The sequence below is a fragment of the Diceros bicornis genome, chromosome 10 (genome assembly GCF_020826845.1).
Source record: "Diceros bicornis minor isolate mBicDic1 chromosome 10, mDicBic1.mat.cur, whole genome shotgun sequence".
Taxonomy (NCBI): Eukaryota; Metazoa; Chordata; class Mammalia; order Perissodactyla; family Rhinocerotidae; genus Diceros; species Diceros bicornis.
Window position 1 is genome coordinate 55,652,102 of NC_080749.1, and position 18,189 is coordinate 55,670,290.

At 38.6% G+C, this 18,189-nt stretch overlaps 1 protein-coding gene across 4 annotated transcripts in view; it reads right to left on the reverse strand.

Annotated features, from left to right (window-relative positions):
• Positions 1-579: 579 nt before the first annotated feature.
• The window catches only part of CHN1 (chimerin 1), a 189,471-nt gene continuing 171,861 nt past the window's right edge, over positions 580-18,189 (reverse strand). For all 4 annotated transcript variants that reach the window (XM_058549294.1, XM_058549293.1, XM_058549296.1 and 1 more), the window contains 5 exons: positions 13,528-13,701; positions 12,697-12,774; positions 8,485-8,622; positions 2,908-3,013; positions 580-1,461 (listed from right to left, as the gene is read on the reverse strand). In XM_058549294.1, coding sequence (XP_058405277.1) covers positions 1,290-1,461; positions 2,908-3,013; positions 8,485-8,622; positions 12,697-12,774; positions 13,528-13,701 — 668 coding nt within the window. In that variant the 3' untranslated portion in view covers positions 580-1,289. The remainder of the gene's footprint in view (positions 1,462-2,907; positions 3,014-8,484; positions 8,623-12,696; positions 12,775-13,527; positions 13,702-18,189) is intronic.

The window sequence follows — 18,189 nt, forward strand, 5'->3', positions numbered from 1 at the left end:
CTATTTTTTTGTTACTTTTTAAAGTAGGATAGAACTTCAGTTCTGGAGGGATGCTCATCTGACAAGGAAACAGACTCTGGAGTGTCATTTGCTCCAAGTCACACAGGGTCTAGTGACAGTATCAGGCCCATTCCCTAGTTTTCCTGGCATATCCCTGCATGCAAACCACCCTTCCCCAGTTGTGAGGCTGCTATCTGGGATTCAGCTTGGGCAGCGTTGTCAGCTCAACTGAATGACGTCATGCATTTCTGACAAACCAAATGCTTAGAAAATTACTCTTTTCACTCAGCCTTTTTTCTTCTTCTGATGGCTCTAGAAGGAACTCCTGTCTGCCCTTGCTCCCAAAAAGTCGAGAAAATATTCTAGATTTCTGCCAGAGTATGCAAGAAGACAAATAAATCCAATGAATGGGTTTTCTATTTCTAAGTAGTTTTAAATTGTCTTTTTTAGGAGCTCAACACAAAACTCTCAATAGTAAACAAGAGGTGAGAGGAAAAACTCAGTTATTAAGTAAATGGCCAAACACATTTTTCCAAATACTCTCAATCACGGGAAGAAAGTAAGCTCTCAATATTTTTGATTTCTAAAAGCCAAATTTAATTAATTAATAAATGCATGCCAGATCAAAACACAAAATTACAACTGAAAACCAATAATAATTTAACAGAAAATGCTCTGCGTTGTACTTTTTTATTGGTATGGATAATTTACTAAAGTAACAAATCTGGAAACACATTTCGCTTGCTGGAAAGAAAGTACTGTGTTAGAGAGGAACTAAGGGAAACCAGAGATAAAGCATTTGAGAAAAGTAGGCATATGTTATAGTCTATGGCAATGCAGCAGCCAGAGGGGCTGGTCTATCCCTTTGTGTGCATGTTTATATAAGCATCAGAAACCAATGACATAGGACCCAAAAGTGAAGCCACGACAGATTTACTCTGCGAAACATGCTGAATTACAACCACAGACTACCCAGGACGAAGAGGCGGTGCACGCTGGTTGTCTCCTTTGCATGGGGTTCTCTTGCCAAACAGGGCTGATCATGCAATAGCTTGAGTTTCTGTTAACATGATGAACACCCAGGATTACTAGAACTGGAAAGCGTGTTCACTGTTTTACAAGGACAGCTGAGCGGTGCTACAAAAACAATGGGAAGTTCCTTCATTTTAATCTGGTTATACGCCCAAACCTCTAACCGAGAAATAATTCAGCTATAAGAACCAATTAAATTACTATAAAACATTCCTTCATCTGTAAAACATCTCTTTTTTCCCCCTCAAACTAAAACTTTAAAATAAAATGTCTTCATTTTTGATAAGCAGCTCTACCACCAGTCTCTGATATCGTATATCATTCAGCGCAGCCATCGCGTCAAGTTCGGGAGATCTCATGAGGGTCGGGCCAAAAACAATTCCCAGGTTCTCTGCGTTCATAAGATTCTCCTTCTCGTGGAGGGTCACTCTGGAAAACACAATGAAAGGAGTATGACTTCCTGTAAGCCACGGGGTTTTTCACTGTGCTTTGGCACTAAAACAAAAACAAGATTCACAACAAAGCCTTGTGCCCACTTATCAACTCTTCCGCTAGGCTATTTCTCTGTACTTCTCCTTAACTTGAAAGTACTGACTTTCCTTAAAGTAAATTATGTTAATAAATATTTTAAACTTCTGGTGATCACTGAAGATTAAGCCTGAGTTAATGTGCCGGACTGTGTGGATTCAGTTCTATTTGTGGATTCTCTTGCCACACCCTAGGGCTGCAGGGGTATGTCTGCAAATAGAGAAGAGACTGGTTGTCTTGATTGTTCCATCAGCTCTCCCTCCACTTTGGCTACCTTGTTCTCCGTAGAGTATTTCTGCCAGCTGAATAGCTGATTGTCTACAGCGAGAGTAGTAGCAATATTAACAGGAAATGGCTCAGGGTAGCAACCTTGCAGGGGAGTGTAAGTGTCTGTATTACTCTTACCGCCTCAGCAAAGGCACAGAGCCTATCACTTGAGAGTTATTCCCTGTTTTAACATGGAGTACTTAACTGCATCCAAATATGAAGCAAACGTGAATTTATTTACAAGTGAAGCTGTAAGCAAATTAAACAAAAGTTTTAACTCATGGTGCTTTTGAAGAGGGAAAACACATACTTGTTAAAGCATCATGAGTTAAATATTCATTTCTGGGTAACTCACGCCTAGAGGCAGACAAAGTAGATGTCAAGTTCTGTTGTCTTTTTTGTGTCTGATTGGTCTTATATTTTGAAATCCTAAAACCACTAAAACTTGGTCATAAAATTTTAAAAACTTTGCTTAATTGGTAGAGATGAAGGGTGACCAAGCAGGGAAATAAAGCTACATCACTACCATTCACTTTAAAACATTACACCAGAACTATCTGAAATATTTGATTTTTCATTCTTCCCTTTTCGTCTTACTTTATTCCACTGTTTTTTACAGCACTTTTCAGTGTTGGCAACAGTCATTCAATAACTGAAATCCCATCACCGAGTCTGAAGCGCTCATTCTGGAGCAGGAAGTGAGAAAAGCGAGCCTGAGCCCTCACGTTCGGGTTGCTCTGCTCTTGATTACGCTAATGCTAGCATCTTCATAGCTACAGCCCTTTCCACAAAAATTCATGCATGTCCTTGGCAGAAACGTAGGTATTTCTAGCCTATTTGCAAACATAGCCTGGAACTACAAATGCACTGATGTCAGAGTCAAGTCTGCATTCCGTATTGCAGTGCAGAACATTTTTAGCATTCCTTCTCAACTTGTGCAATTTCACACAAGAAGACAATCTAGCTATGCATTTCTTTATTCATTCAATAGATCATTTGTCCTTTCTTTCTCCTTTTGTCTCATTTGATTCTTAAAATTTGGGTGCAGTACAAGCATAAGCTTCCCAGTCCGTAACTTGCCTCTTCAGATGCGCCATGAGATACCGGAGGGTTTCGCAGTGGGCGGGTGGCAGGAGTTTCAGTGCTTCATGAAGGGTTTCTAACTGCTCATCGGGATCCATAATTTCTAAAGCAGCAAGTTGAATACCAAGGAGAAAAACTTTAACAGACAACTGGTAGAAATGGTTCATTTAATTCTTTCTTGGGGTGATCTTCCAAAACTAGTAAGAAATGCTTTTTCACAGATCCTTGCCCCACAGCTTTGGAAAATATTTTTAAAATTCAAGTCTCAGATTTCCCAACGCTTAGTTTCAGTGTGGCAATACCATTTACTTGGACTTTTGGGGGGAACACTGGTTTTTTCACTTGAGTGTGTTGGAGCCTGGGCACCATGGAAATTGGATATACAGGATGTTAACTATAAAAAATTCAGACATATATAGACACAGATAAAAACTCAAATGAGGTCATCTTAAAACATTACAGACATATTTAAGGGATGTTGCATTGTTTAAAATATTTCGAAAATCCCCTTTCAGTGACGGTCTACAAGCTAAGCCACCCCACTGCCCTGTGCAACTCCTGCCAAAGTCTTATCAATTGATATTCACGCTTTTTAAACCAAGATAAATATCATCCAATATTTACTGCCTTTATTCATTAGACTTAGTTTTAAACTACTTTGCACTATATAAAAAAGTCAAATCTACCCTCAAAGCACAAAAATATTCTACTACTTAGGATAATCAGAAGAATGCAATGCAGACTTTTTACTACAAGATTGATTAATGTGAAACCACACTATTCTGGAAATTGAAAAAAGAGTAACAGTTTCCTTTTGACTTCCACAATTAGTCTTTGTAGGAAGAACCTTGAGATAGTGTGAAATTAAGGACAGCACTGGTGGGCTAGCAAACAAACAGAATTCTCTCTCACAGAGAGTGTACTTTCTATCGGAGAGTGACTCACCATAAACAATGGATACAATATCCTATAGTTTATACTATATTAGAATGAGGCAAGTGCTATGGAAAAAACAGCAGGATAAATTTTAAATGACGTGGTCAGGATAGACCTCAATGAGAAAGAAGGTCTTGAGTACAGAGTTTGAGGGAGTCGGGGGAATGAACCACGTGGAAATCTAGGGGAAGATGGTTCCAGGCAGAGGGACAGCCATGCAAAGATCCAGTGGGGAGAGTATGCCTGTAATGTCTGAGGAAAAGCTAGGAGCCAAACGCGGCTGCAGTAGAGTGAGCAAAGAGGGGAGTGGTAAAAGGTGAGGTCAGAAAGCTAACTGGGCACCCTTTCATGTCAGGCGCTGTAGGCTATTCTAAGGGCTTAGCATTTACTGAGAGAAATGGGAAGGTTCTGAACAAGGGAGGGTCACGATCTGACATACATTTTTCACAGTCTCTCTCCTCTGGCTGCCACGTGGGAAACAGACTGTAGAAGGGCAAGAGTAAAGCAGAAAGACCATCCTAGCAATTATTGCAAAAATCCAGATGATGAATGACACTAGCCTAGACCAGGTGGTGGCATGAAGGTGATAAGAAGTTACTGGATGCTGGGTACATTTTGAGACCACATTATTTCCTGATGAGGGATGTAAGAGAAGGAAAAAAATAAAAAATGAGGCAAGTTTTGGGCTGAGGCAGCTGGGAGGATACAGCCTCCATGCACTGAGATGGGAAAGATTATGGATGGAGGGGGTTTGGTGGGGAAGATCCAGAGTCTGTCTGAGATGTCTTTCAGACATCCAAATGAACACACCGACTGTGGATTAATCTTGTGTTCAGGGAGAAGTCCAGACTGGAGATACAAATTTGGGAACATATGACAAAATGCATTTGCTTATACTGATATTAAATTGACAGAGATTACTCTCTGGAATTAATTTCTTTTTTTTTTCCAGTTAGAGGGGTATTACCCATGATCAATTTTCAGAGAACACAAATCTTTAGCCCTAAGAAGACCACAGCATAATTTAAGAGGGAGACAGGCAAAATGGAACATATTCAGAGACGAATGACCATCATTAGTTGTTTCAAATATATGAAAGGCTTGCATGTGGAAGAGGGTGATACTAGGACCACTGCCAATGGGAGGGAGTTAAAAGCAGGCTGATTTCTGGTGTGCACAAGTAGGACTTTACAACGATTACATCTGTCCACCAGTGGACTGGCTGCCTAGAAAAGCAGCGATCTTGCAGTTACTGGCTATTTAAAAAAGAATGTATTGTAGAAGGAAGTCTAGTTTACATGACCCCTTAGAGTATCTAAAAACTCTAAGATCCTATGGTTCTCAGTATAAAATGTTTGCTCATTCAACAAATATTTATTGAGCACCTATTATGTAAGCAAGGGACTATCACAGGCACTGTGGGAAAATAAACATGAGCAAGAGAACTCCTGCCTTTAGGGGAGTTACAATCTAGTAGGGAAGACAAGACATGAGTACATGAAGGAAAGAGGCTGGAAAAGAGGTCCCAGTGACGCGTAATGGAAATCCAGAGGAAAGAGTGAGATGGAACATGGATAAGAGGAAAAGAGAAGAGGAAGAGAGGGCATTTGAGGAGGGTCTGGAAGGATTTGGAAATGTGGACTCGTGGGGGCAGGAAATAAGCACCCTGAACCTGTATCAAGATCTAGTTAAAAGCTCTTTTTTTGAACTACATATTCTTAATTCTTTATAAAAGAGAAACCCAAATACAAGAAGAATAAAACTTAGCCACACAAAAGGGTGAATCAGTGGCAGAATTGAGGGAAAAACTCAGCAAGTCCTCATTCCCAGGCTTCTCTTCAGGAAATTTTAAGTGATTTGGGACAAAGAAGCCTGGGTTTTATTTCTGAGTTTATCTGACTCACTCAAGGTTACACACTGACTGAGTTATGTAGCTTCTCTAAGACCTTCTGGGAACAGAGCTCTGAGACTCCTTGGCCAGTGGAAGATGTCCACATTCAGTCCTACCAGGAGCTCATCTTGGCAGTGCTGTTTGCACCGTGGTCAGGAAGTACCCGTGACTGCTGGGTTACTGAGCAGGCCTGTGAGAAGCCCTCGTGTTCTAGGCCTTTCTATTGTAAGGCAGCAATTTCTTAACTGGTGGGGAGAGGGGGTGATGAAGAAGGGCCCGGTAGACCAAGACTTCCAGATGGGTCATAAAGGAGTTTCCAGGGCATTGCACAGATCTTCAAGCCCTTAGATAGAATGCCCTGGTCTCTTCCACCCTTGCATCCGCTTTTCATTTCCCGTAGCCACCACTCCCAGCTTTCAACTTGCAGGTTCTCCAAGGGAGGTTGCAACAGAGCTCAAACAGCTTTTGCAAGAGAAAGCTTTACTACGAACTCTGATTTTTTTGTTGCAAAGGATGCTAATATATGCCAGGGCCACCTGAGACCTAAGAACATGACCCGAGTTTTTTTAGGGGCTGAGAGAAAAAAGTTCAAGAGCACCTGCCTCAGGAAGGGTCAGCAGACTCTGTCTTTCATTTGGAAGGGGCTCCTGCCCTCCCGTGTTCCTCCTCTGTGTATGTCTTTCGTCCCTTGTTCCATCACGGGAGCCAGGCAGTGTGCAGAGTGGAGAGAGCAAGGGCTCTGATGGTAGACAGATGTGGGTCTGAATGCCAGTGCCACCTCCTCTAGCGATGGGACCCTGGACAATTTCCTCATACCCTATAACATCTCATTGTTTCTAAAACGACATCGTGGATGTCAAGCATGATTGACATGATTCCTGGCACCAAGTATATGCTCTATAAATCTCAGCCTCCCTCATCTTCCTTATCTGCCTACACAGATAAGCGCATGGCTTAAGCAGAGACTGGCTTTATCTATGTGTCTAAAGAATGAAACAGACTCTACTGCTGGAAAAGATACGTACAAGGACACAACGTTCCACAATTATATCACTATCAAACATATACAGTAAACGTTTCTGTTGTGTATAAGTATTATGCCAGGATTTCTGGTATTACATATCACAAGGTTGAAATTATAAGGAGAGGGAATTTCTACCTTGATTTAGGAAAGTGTATTTTTTTCGATGTGCTTTCAAGAGCTCTCTGAGGGTGAGATAAGGGAGATTGCTGATTTCAGACAAGAGGGCTGTTTCAGACACAAACCCCAGAGCAGTGACAAATGGTTTGGAAGAATAATAAAGAGGGGAGGTCCTCCTCAGTAACTAGGGTGAGTGTGGGGAAGCGGGAGGTAATTTGGGAATGTAGGGCAAAATGCCTTGAAATCCAATATGAAGAACTTGGATTTTCTTCTAAGTCAAGAAGGTGGTTGTGCAGAGCCCAAGACTAGGGTATGAATCATGGCTCTGTCCTCTGCTATGTGGATACCCTTGGGTTAGGCACAGAAGCCAAGCTTCAGTTTTACTCCCAAGCAATGCGGGGATAGGAACACCGTGCAGTCGGGCCCCCAGTGCTGTCCCACCAGGATCAGAGCAAACCAGGGACTGAGCAGCCCTTCACCATGTCAGTGTGTGTCATGTGCTTTCCAGGTTCATGGCAATCTGACTTATCTCTCTGAGGAGGAAACATCTGCCCCAGAAACAAGAACCTCTAAGCTCCCCCAGATAATTTTCATAATCAGCACTGAATCCATCCCCAAATGAGAGAACTGAAATTCCTACGGAAGAGATCTAGAGTCTTCTATGCTTCTAACACAAAACTTTGCAGAAAGCAGTGTAATTCTCAGGAGTGTTCGCTACATGAGCGCTTGAGCTGACCCGTAAGAAATCAGGACTCCGTAGAACTAACCACAAAAATTCTCAACAAAAGCTCTGAAGGGGAAACTAAAAATCAGAACAAAGAAAGTCTGTACTTCATGAAATTTCAAAGTCGAAAAGCAAATCATTGTTACTAAGGAAGTGATGTTATTATTTAAAGATCAAGACAACATGTGGTTTTTAAGAGAGAATAGCAAATGACAGAAATAGCTTATTTTTTCTAAAAAATGGTAATGCAAGCACTTAAAATCTGTTAAGAATTCCCTTCTTTAAAAAGGAAGTGTGAATTACAGGTAAGATTTTTACACTATAAATAAAATTTGGCAAATAAGCCTTTACTTTTTCTCATTTTCATCTCAGCTAGAACTTAAAAAATAACTTCTTGCTCCTTAAAGTATGATCTACGGACAAGTGCCAGTTTGCAAACTCTTTGTTAATGGTCTGTCACAGGATAAGTATAGAAATTGAGGGTAAGAATTTAGAAACTTTTACAGCAATTTGACAAATTTTTATGCTTGTTGAAAATCTAATAACAAAATAGTTGGTCTTGTTTTTTCAATTCTATTTTTCTAGTTATTCACTTTTATTTTATTTTACAAAAGGATTGGTCCACATCTAGGGAGCACTGGCATTAACTTTCCTTTGGAAAATGAGGTTTAGCACATTCCAACGAAGCTTCTGAGGGTAAAAGTCATAAATAACCTACGTTACAAAAGAGTTCAAAATTCTTGCAAGTATATTAACCATGGAGAGAGGCGAGGGGGAAATATTTCATAAAATGCATTCGAGATACTCAGCAGGAAAAAGAGCAGAACTGATCACCACGACGAGGCCGTTTGTCGGGTTACTGCGAAAGCCCATCACACTTACTGGCGGATTCGATAAACTTCGGGTAGGCGTCGTAGGTGATGAGCGGAATGGGTAAATCCCTGAAGTACAGTTTCAGCGCGCCAGTGATAATGTTGATGTCTTCATACATGTTCACAGAAATATCTGCTTTCTCACCATCTTTGAAGGAGGTTAAAAGAAACAAAAGTAATATCTGGATTCACAGCACTGTTTTAATAAATGACATTTTTGTACACAGTTTTTAAAGATTAGCAATGCTTCCAGTTTTAACATCAAATTCAGTGTGCTAAATGATCTATATAAATGATCAATTTTCTGTGAAAAGCAAAATCTGTTTTTTTGAATTTTCTGTTCTGAAGTTACTCATTGTTCCATGTTTAATTACGGAGGGGAAAGTAGGAGAGGATTGAGGTCAACAGAAATATGCTTAAATTTCATGGCTACTTGAGAATTCCTAGGGGAATAATGTGGGATTGCTTTTTTCCTTTTTAAAGTAAACATAGAGAATGTGAAAAATAACACCAGAGGCACTCGCAGCTCACGAAAGGCCCCCAGCACCAAGCCTGGGGTTTTTGTGCTTTTGTAGCCCCCAAGCTCCCACATGGAACGTTTGGATCCTGCCTGAGTCCTGGGGGTCAAGGAGGTAGCGGGAAGTAAAAAAGCATAACAAAACAAAACTTTCGAGAATTGAAATAACAACAAGCGATTATAAAATACAGGAATATTTTAGGGGTGCTAGGCCCTAAGACTTTCAAGCAAAGCTGGCCTTCGTTCAGAGTGGCCCCTTCTGCACTCCCCTGCACTAAGTATTTTACTTCACTAAAATACCTGAATTTTCATCTACTAAAGACTTAATTTAGTAGATCTGAGCTAGATCTTATACTAGATTTCTTTTATTCCATTTGGCTTATGAAAGATTGCTATGGAGTAAAAAGCAGCCTCTTCCCTACACAGCTATTAGAATGGCTAAAATCCACAATATTGACAACAACAAAGGCTGGCGAGGATGTGGAGCAACAGGAACTTTCGTTCATTGCTGTGGGAATGCAAACGGAACAGCCACTGTGGAAGACAGGCAGTTTCTTCCTCAGCTAAACTACTCTTACCATACAATTCAGCAACCGTGCTCCTAGCTATTTACTCAAGGAGCTGAAAACTTATGTCCACACAAAAACCTGCACACAAATGTTTATAGCAGCTTTATTCATAACTGCCAAAAAATGGGAAGCAACCAAGATGTCCTCCAATAAGTGAAGAGATAAACTGAGGTACATCCAGACTGTGGAATATTATTCAGCTATAAAAAGAAATGAGCTAGCGAGCCATGCAAAGACATGGAGGAATTTTAAATACATATTGCTAAGTAAAAGAAGCCAGTCTGAAAAGGCTATGTACTCTCTGATTCCAACTATATGACATTCTGGGAAAGGCAAAACTATAGTCAGTAAAAAGATCAGTGGTTGCCAGGGGTTCAGAGGGTTAAAGGGAAGGATGAATTGGCAGAGCACAAGGGATATTTATGGTAGTGAAACTACTCTGTATGATACTGTAATGGTAGATACATGACATTATGCATTTGTCAAAATCCATAGAAGTGTACAACATAAAAAGTGAACCTTGATGTAAACTATTGACTTTAGTTGTATCAATATTGGTTCACAAATTGTAACAAATGTACTATACTAATACAAGATGTTAATGGGGGAGCTGTGGGCAGGGGCAAGAGGGGAGGGGTTATATGAAGAATCTCTGTACTTTCTGCTCTGTTTTTCTGTAAACCTAAAACTGCTCTAAATAAAGTCTATTTTTTTTAAAGCAGCCTCTTTTAAAATGCAAATACCTTGGCCTATCAGACACATACATTCAAGTGTGTATTAGGTCATCAGTGTCCATCTTTCACACTTAGGTTGAAATCATATGCAGTGGCAGTGCAAATTGGGATAGAGCACTTTCTGGAAAGAAAAGGCAATGCAGATTGCTTCACTGGGGGACCTTAGGGAAGCATGTAGGTGCTGGGGGCCTAAGGACCTGGAGAAGGGGTCCAGGTTTATTTTAAAAAGAGCACAAAGGAAGGTAGAAAAGTGACAAAGGCAAATATCACTTCTATTGAAACTTTTACTCAGGAAAAAAGAAAGCATAAGTTTCCTTCCCTTCTGTTACACGGTTCCTGTTTCCAATATCTTTTAGTTATTTTTCTATGAGAATACAGATTTCAAAAATCGTGTCTCATCAGGGGCTACAGTTCAATTTTTGGTTTGTAAAATAAAGGCACAATTCTTATAGTTCAGCTATATGACGGGTTAAACAGAATTTGGAGGCTGGTCTGAGTATCTTCTACCAGTCAGATAATTCTTTCTATGGCAAAACCCTGTGTTCATTCTATCTCAGTCTACTCTCCTCTCACTTATTACTCTCTAAGTCACAGCGCCTTTCAGTGCCTTGACAAGGTCAGCCTCAGGGCCTTTGTACGTCCTCTTCTGTTGCCAAGGGCCTTACATATCCTGTTTCTTTGCTACTCAACCAAAATACATCCTTTATACAAAAATGCATAAATATTTCTTCTTTGAGAAAATCTCTTCTAATCTCCAGCATCTACCCTTAATGACTAGGTTAAGTTGCCCAGTTATTAATATTTTCTTTTTGTGGCATTTATTAAAATAAAATCAATAACTACTGTGTGATTATTTTTTAATGCGAGCCCTCCATGAGTGCAAGGACCAAGTGTACACAGCACATGATACTGCCATAGCTAAGGTAAAGAACATGATGCCTGGCACATAGTGGCCATTTAATAAATATTTTTGAGTTAATGAATCAATGGAAAACAGATTTTAAAAAGCTAGGAGCCTAAAAGATTAACACTCTGGGACTTAGTATGTATATTATTATTAAACTTTTAAAGCCTGCTTTTCATAAGAATCTATTCTCTTCCATCTGTTTTAAAATAATACAAACAGATTCTGGAATTTGATACACAGATATTTACATTCTAAGTAGGGCTCTAACACAGCAGCACAGTCTATAACATCTTTTGTTCCCTCACTGGCTCCTAACTTTCAGCTCTTGACTCTTCAATCAGACTGGTGTTTTCAGGGCAAAAAAAGGTTGTCTCATATTTTTAATGAGATGAAATTGTCCTTTATTTGCTTTCTGGGCCCCATGGAAACATTCGGTTTCTTTGTCAGTGTTGAATTATTTTAGTGAATCATGACCAGTGGCTGAGTATCGACATGCTCAGTTGCTCCCTTCCAGAGAAAAAGAGATGCCTCTGAACATTCAGTCAGGCATTGACTCAGGGCTGTTCTGGATGCTTATCTGGACTTAACACACCATTACTTCACCTCAGCTTCTTTGATCTTATCAATACTTTGGCTGGCCCAGAGTTCCTCATATCAGGTGGTAGTAATATTTAATTTATTTTTGTCTTCTGCCTCTCTTGGCTGTAAGAGGTTTGTGACGGGAGAGGGGTGTAATGGAACTCGAAATATATATTGCAAAGGAAAGAGGCTCTTTAAAACATCACAACTCTTACTCTGTTTTACTTTCTGTATTCAAGCTCACAACTCTTTGGTAGAGAGTTTCTCTTTGGTACCACCTTATTCCAGCACTTAAAGCAAAGACAAACTGGAGAACCATGATAACAAATCTTAATTTAAATATTGGTTAAAAGAAAATAATCCCCACTGAGCCTTTCTTTGGCTGAGCCCCTCCTCCCACAGCGGGGTGGGTCCTGTGCCAGAAAGTCCTCAGCTTCTCGCAGCTTCTTGTCCACCACACACGAACCAGGACTTAGGTCTCAGCTCATTAAAGATGGTGCTGAGGATGCCTGGGAAGCATGGACGACAGGCAGAGAGAGGTGGGCCAACTCAAACCCGGGAAGTCTGAGATCTGTAATGACTTAGATTCCTTCCCCGCCCCCCAAGCCCTGCCTTTTTCTCTACGGTTTTCAGTAAATTTAATTGCTCTGGATTATTTTGGTGAACATGGACCAGGCTTGGATACTCAAATATTGGTAATACAGTTCAATTTTATGCTTCTTTCTCACCCTTAAATTTAAGTTTAATACTTACAACTAGAATAAAAAAAAATAAATAGTAAATTATAAGCTAAGTCTTTTCATTTGATATACTAATCATCAACGATTTAGAAAAATAACGCAAAGAATAACATAAGAAATTGTGCCTTTTCGGCAAAGCGTATTATCGTCCTGAGTTAACAGGCTGAAGAACACACCTCTGTCGAAAGCCATCTTGACATCTTCAATTAGGTCACTAAATCCCGACACCCGGTACAGCCCTTCAGAATTAAGACCTGTAAAATAAAGCAAGGGAGCTAAGTAGTTTCTTTGAAATTGTGCCTTTTTTTCACATTTTAACTTCTTCCTATACTTCAGGCTGGGGGAGGAATGTGTCAGAAAGAAGGGTGAAGCGTACATGTTTAGAAACCTCTTCACACTTTTCTTCTAAAATAAAGCCATCTCACTCACAGTTCTTTAACTCTGACCTGCTGAAGCCTGAATATTTATAATCCAGCTCATCATTTTGTCTAATTAGATCAAATATGTTAAGTGTTAAGGGAAATAATTCATCACCCCAATTACACCATAAATTCTTCTACATAACAGAAGACTAAGATAAACTGTATTACTAGGCCTGCAGCAGTTTTTCTCAAGTTGGAAAGAAGGATTAGGGTGCAGCTCCGGTTTTTGGTCTAGGATAGTTCTAATAAACCATTTACACCTTTGCTTCTCGGACCTAAGAAAAATATAAAAACTGAAAAATGAATTGGTACCTACATGTCAACTTTTACAGACTGGAAGCATCACCATAAATATCTTTTAAAGCAGATTTCCTATAACTTGTTAAATGTACCTCGAAATCAAGCTGTTTAATTATTTGTTAAATTAATTCATTGCAGACTTTCAGATCATTTGACATCTGAAATCATTCTCCCTAAACTTCCAGAAGAAGATAACTGGGTTGTGCAGTGAGGCATCCAGACAGGCGTTAGGACTCGCATTCTCGGTGAATTACGACTGCTCTGGAGCACACCGGAAGCGCTCACCTCTAGATTCAATCTCCCTGATGCACATGTCCACCACCATGGGCCGCTTAGTGATGTGGGCTTTCACAAGCGTTGTAAGGTCACAACTGTACACCTTCTTGACATGTTTCAAGTCTGGCTTACAGTCATTTGGGACCATCTTGGAACACTGCTTATGAACATTCAAACCACAATCTAAAAAAATAAAGAAAGGAAAAATTCATTATTATTTTCAGAGTTTTGAGCATTCTGGAGTGGTTATTTTGGCAAGACACTCCAGTCTGAATTAGGTTTAAAAGGAGACTAGCTCCCAGCAGTTCCCGCAGAGTCAGGAAACATTCTTCCCATCTTTTCTCTTGGAAAGTTTTGGTTGTAAGTCAGAAGACCAGAATTCTAGCTTATGCTTTATCATTTACTTGCCGTATGATCTCAGGAGAAGACGAACAAACCAAACCTAACCAAATTAATAAGTGTTTAATTAAACGTCTACAAAACATAATACTATACCAACTAGCCAATTAAAAATTTATCCATTTCTTTAAAGTTACATTAAAATTTTACTTAATGTGGGATATAACTGCATTTTAATACATTTGATATGAGGTGAAATTGGAATTCTGAAAGTAAGAGTATCCCGGGGCCCAATTAAAATGGTGCTGCTCATATTTATAACTATTCATAATCTTTTCTGTCTCTATGTATATATGAGATAATGAATATATAATTCATCTAGAGCTAAAAATAGCTATAGTTATTATTTGTTACTACTATTACTAGCTTACTAATGCCAAGCATTATTCCAAGTGCTTTACATTTACTATTTCATTTACGCTCACAATACTCCATGAAATAGGTACTATTAATCTTCTCACTTTATAAACCCGATGAAACCAAGCACATAAAGTGTTAAGTAATTTACCCAAGGCCATGCATTTAGTATGTATTGGACCTGGGATTCAAGCCTATGGATGATTTTAGAGTCCACGATTTTAACACTTATACCATATTCCTGTACTAAAGTTATTCCTTTGTTTTGTAATTTTACTGGGTTATAACTTCTAAGATACCAGAATCCAAACATTTTCTAGTTAATATTTTGAGACATTTTATTTTCAACAAGAACACAATGGAATTTTAGAAGGGATAGAGAGGGATATAAATATTTTGCTAAATTAGACTGAAGAGTGATACACCATAGCTGAATAATTTAACTAAAATAAATGTCACCTTTATGTTTTTTTAAAACATAACCCATTTGTTTTTAAGTTCATGGAAACTTGATGCTGACTTATAAATCCAATCCCAGTGGGTTATATGCAGTTTATAGCCAGGTCTTAATGAAACTAATTTGAAAATCATACAATGCTATGACCACTGTCTGTGGTCCTTGGGCAAGCTTTAGTTTTGCTTGCTGTTTTGGCAGAAAGGGGAGCATAGCATTTACACTCACAGAATTGTTATGAGAATCAATGAGCCAATGCATTCAAGCTGCTTTGCATATTATAAAATGTTAGGCAAATACTGGTGATCATCATCATTATTATGACTTTTGGTAAAGCTGCAACCTGGTTATATATACGGTAGTAGTAACAATTAACAGAGACAAGGACAATTAGCCAAAACTTATAAATGGAATCATTCATTAAACATGTAGACACTGCCACTTTGAAATAAGAACTTAAGGCCTTTGGTGACTCTACAGGAGGAATTCACATGTGCTGAGCACCTCCCATGTGCAAAGACAGGCTAGGTGTAGAGGGAAGCTGAGTCTTTGCAAGTGTGTGTGTAAGTGAACAGCACTGGAGATGGCATGGCCAGTGCTAATAGTGCCCAAACACCATCATCACTAAAGAAGAACAGCTTCTTCTTTGAATACATAAAGGCTTCCAGAGCAAAGAGCTCAACCTATATTATCTGAAAAAATGACCCAACACCATTCTGTATAGTTAAAAAACGTCCAAATGACTATATAACCCAAACTCCAAATCCCTCTTTATATCTATATTAGATAATACATAAGATTTCTGATTCAATCATAAGGCAAATCAATGGGAAAATGTCCACTTAAAAGACCTCATTTCCCCTAAACATTTTAACGTTTTGGATAAATTCTATAATTTAGAGTTACATCTAGAATCTACTAGCTGTGTGATTTTGAGTAAGTTACTTAAACTTTCTGTGCCTCAGTTATATAAAATGGGAATAATAGTACTTATCTATTATTATTAGATTTATTATTAGGTTCTATTATCTATTATTAGGTTCATGAGGATTTAATGTTAATGTATATGAAATGCTTACATGTAGTAAATTATAAGTGTTTACCATGACTCCATTGTTGTTACTATTTAGAAGAATGAAACAACATTTTGAGAGGCCTTTCCTATGTAGTGCCCCAGGGTTCATTATCTGGCATTGTCATAATCAGCTTAAGGTCAGAAGCTAAGTTGAACTCCCAGCCAATTCTTGGTTTGTCAGATGTGAATACTAGGTCCTGAAAAGGACCTGGATGACTAGGGTTATAGAGCTTCTGCATCTACGGTGTTCTTAACACATCTCATTTACATAATAGCATCACCAAGTAAGTAATGCATCATTTTTCTCTGACTGCTTTCACCAAATTTGGGGACTTTTTAGCCATTAATTTTTTAGCTATCTTTTTCAACCTCTCTTTATCCTCTTCTGAGATTCCACCAACACAAATGTTAAATCTTTTGTTATTGTCCCACAGGTCTGAGGCTTTTTCACTTTTTAAAATCTATTTTCTCTCTCTGGTTTGAGTTAGAAAACTTCTATTGATCTATCTTCAAGTTCACTGATTCCTTCCTCTATCATCTCCATTCCATTATTGAACCCATCCAGTGAGTTTATTTGTTAATAAATTTTTCAGTTAGAAAAATTTCCATTTAGTTTTTTTTTAATATCTTTCTTTTCATTTGTTTCAAGAGCATTTATAACTGCATGTTGGGGCATTTTTATGACAGTTGCTTTCCTTGTCTGAAAATTCCAACATCTGTGTCTTCTTAATATTGATATCTGCTGATTGTCTTTTTTCCCTTGAGTTGAGATTTTCCTGGTTCTTGGTACGAAGTGTAATTTTGAACTGTATCCTGGATATTTTGAGTGTTACAAGACTCTGGTTCCTATTAAAATCTTCGATTTTATTATTTATAGTTTATTTATAAAAATTGAAGTATAATTGACATACAACATCCTATTAGTCTCAGGTGTACATCATAGTGATTCAATATTTATATGCATTATGAAACGATCATTGTGATAAGTCTAGTTACCATCTGTCACCATACAAAGTTACTACAATATTATTGACTATATTCCCTATACTGCACTTTATATCCCCATGATTTATTAATTTTATAACTGGAAGCTTGCTCCTTTTAACTCCCTTCACTTATCTCTCCTGCCTCCCCAACCTGTCCCTGCTCTGGTAACCATCAGTTTGTTTCCTGTATCTATGAGTCTGTTTCTGTTTGTTTTGTTTGTTCATTTGTTTTGTTTTTTAGATTCCACATATAAGTGAAGTCATACAGTATTTGTCTTTCTCTGACTTATCTCACTTAGCCTAATACCCTCTAGGTCCCTCCATGTTGTCAAAAATGGCAAGATTTCATTCTTCTTTAAGACTGAATAATATTCCATTATATATACCATATCTTTTTTTATCCATTCATCCATTGATGGACACAGGCTGCTTCCATATCTTAGCTATTGTAAATAATGCTGCAATGAACATAGGGGTGCATATATCTCTTCAAATTAGTGTTTTCATTTTCTTAGGATAAATCCCCAGAGGTGGAATTGCTGGATTGTATGGTAGTTCTATTTTAAACGTTTTAAGGAACTTCCATACTGTTTTCCATAGTGGCTGGACCAATTTACATTCCCACCAACAGTGTATGAGGGTTCCTTTTCTCCACATCCTTGTCAACACTTGTTATTTTTTTTGTCTTTTTGATACTAGCCATTCTGACAGGTGTGAGATGGTATTTCATTGTGGTTTTGATTTGCATTTCCCTGATGATTAGTGATGCTGAGCATCTTTTCATGTGTCTGTTGGCCATCTGTATGTTTTTGGAAAAATGTCTATCCAAGCCCTCTGCTCATTTTTTAATCTGGTTGTTTGTTTTTTGGATATTAAGTTGTGTAAGTACTTTATATATTTTGGATATTAACTCCTTACTGGGTGTACGGTTTGCAAATATCTCCTCCCATTCAGTAGGCTGCCTTTTTGTTTTGTTGATGGTTTCTTTTGCTGTGAAATAGCTTTTTAATTTGATGTAACCCTATTTGTTTATTTTTGCTTTTGTTGCCCTTGCCTGAGCAGACTGGTCCAAAAAAATATTGCTAACACCCATGTCAAAGAGCTGACTGCCTATGTTTTTACTCTAGGAGTTTTACGGTTTCAGGTCTTATATTCAAGTCTTTAATCCATTTTGAATTTATTATTTTATTTGGTATCAGGTAGTGGTCCAGTTTCATGAACTCTTCAATTCTAGCAGGTAGTTAACCTGTTTAGATGTAGAATGCACATCCTGGCTCACTTTTGTAGGCTGTGGTTCAAATGTCAACCTAGTTTACAAAGCCTTTGTAATGCTACTGCAATGCCAGTTTGCCTACCCTACTTGTGTGTTACCCAAAGGCAGGTGTCTACCCTACATCCCG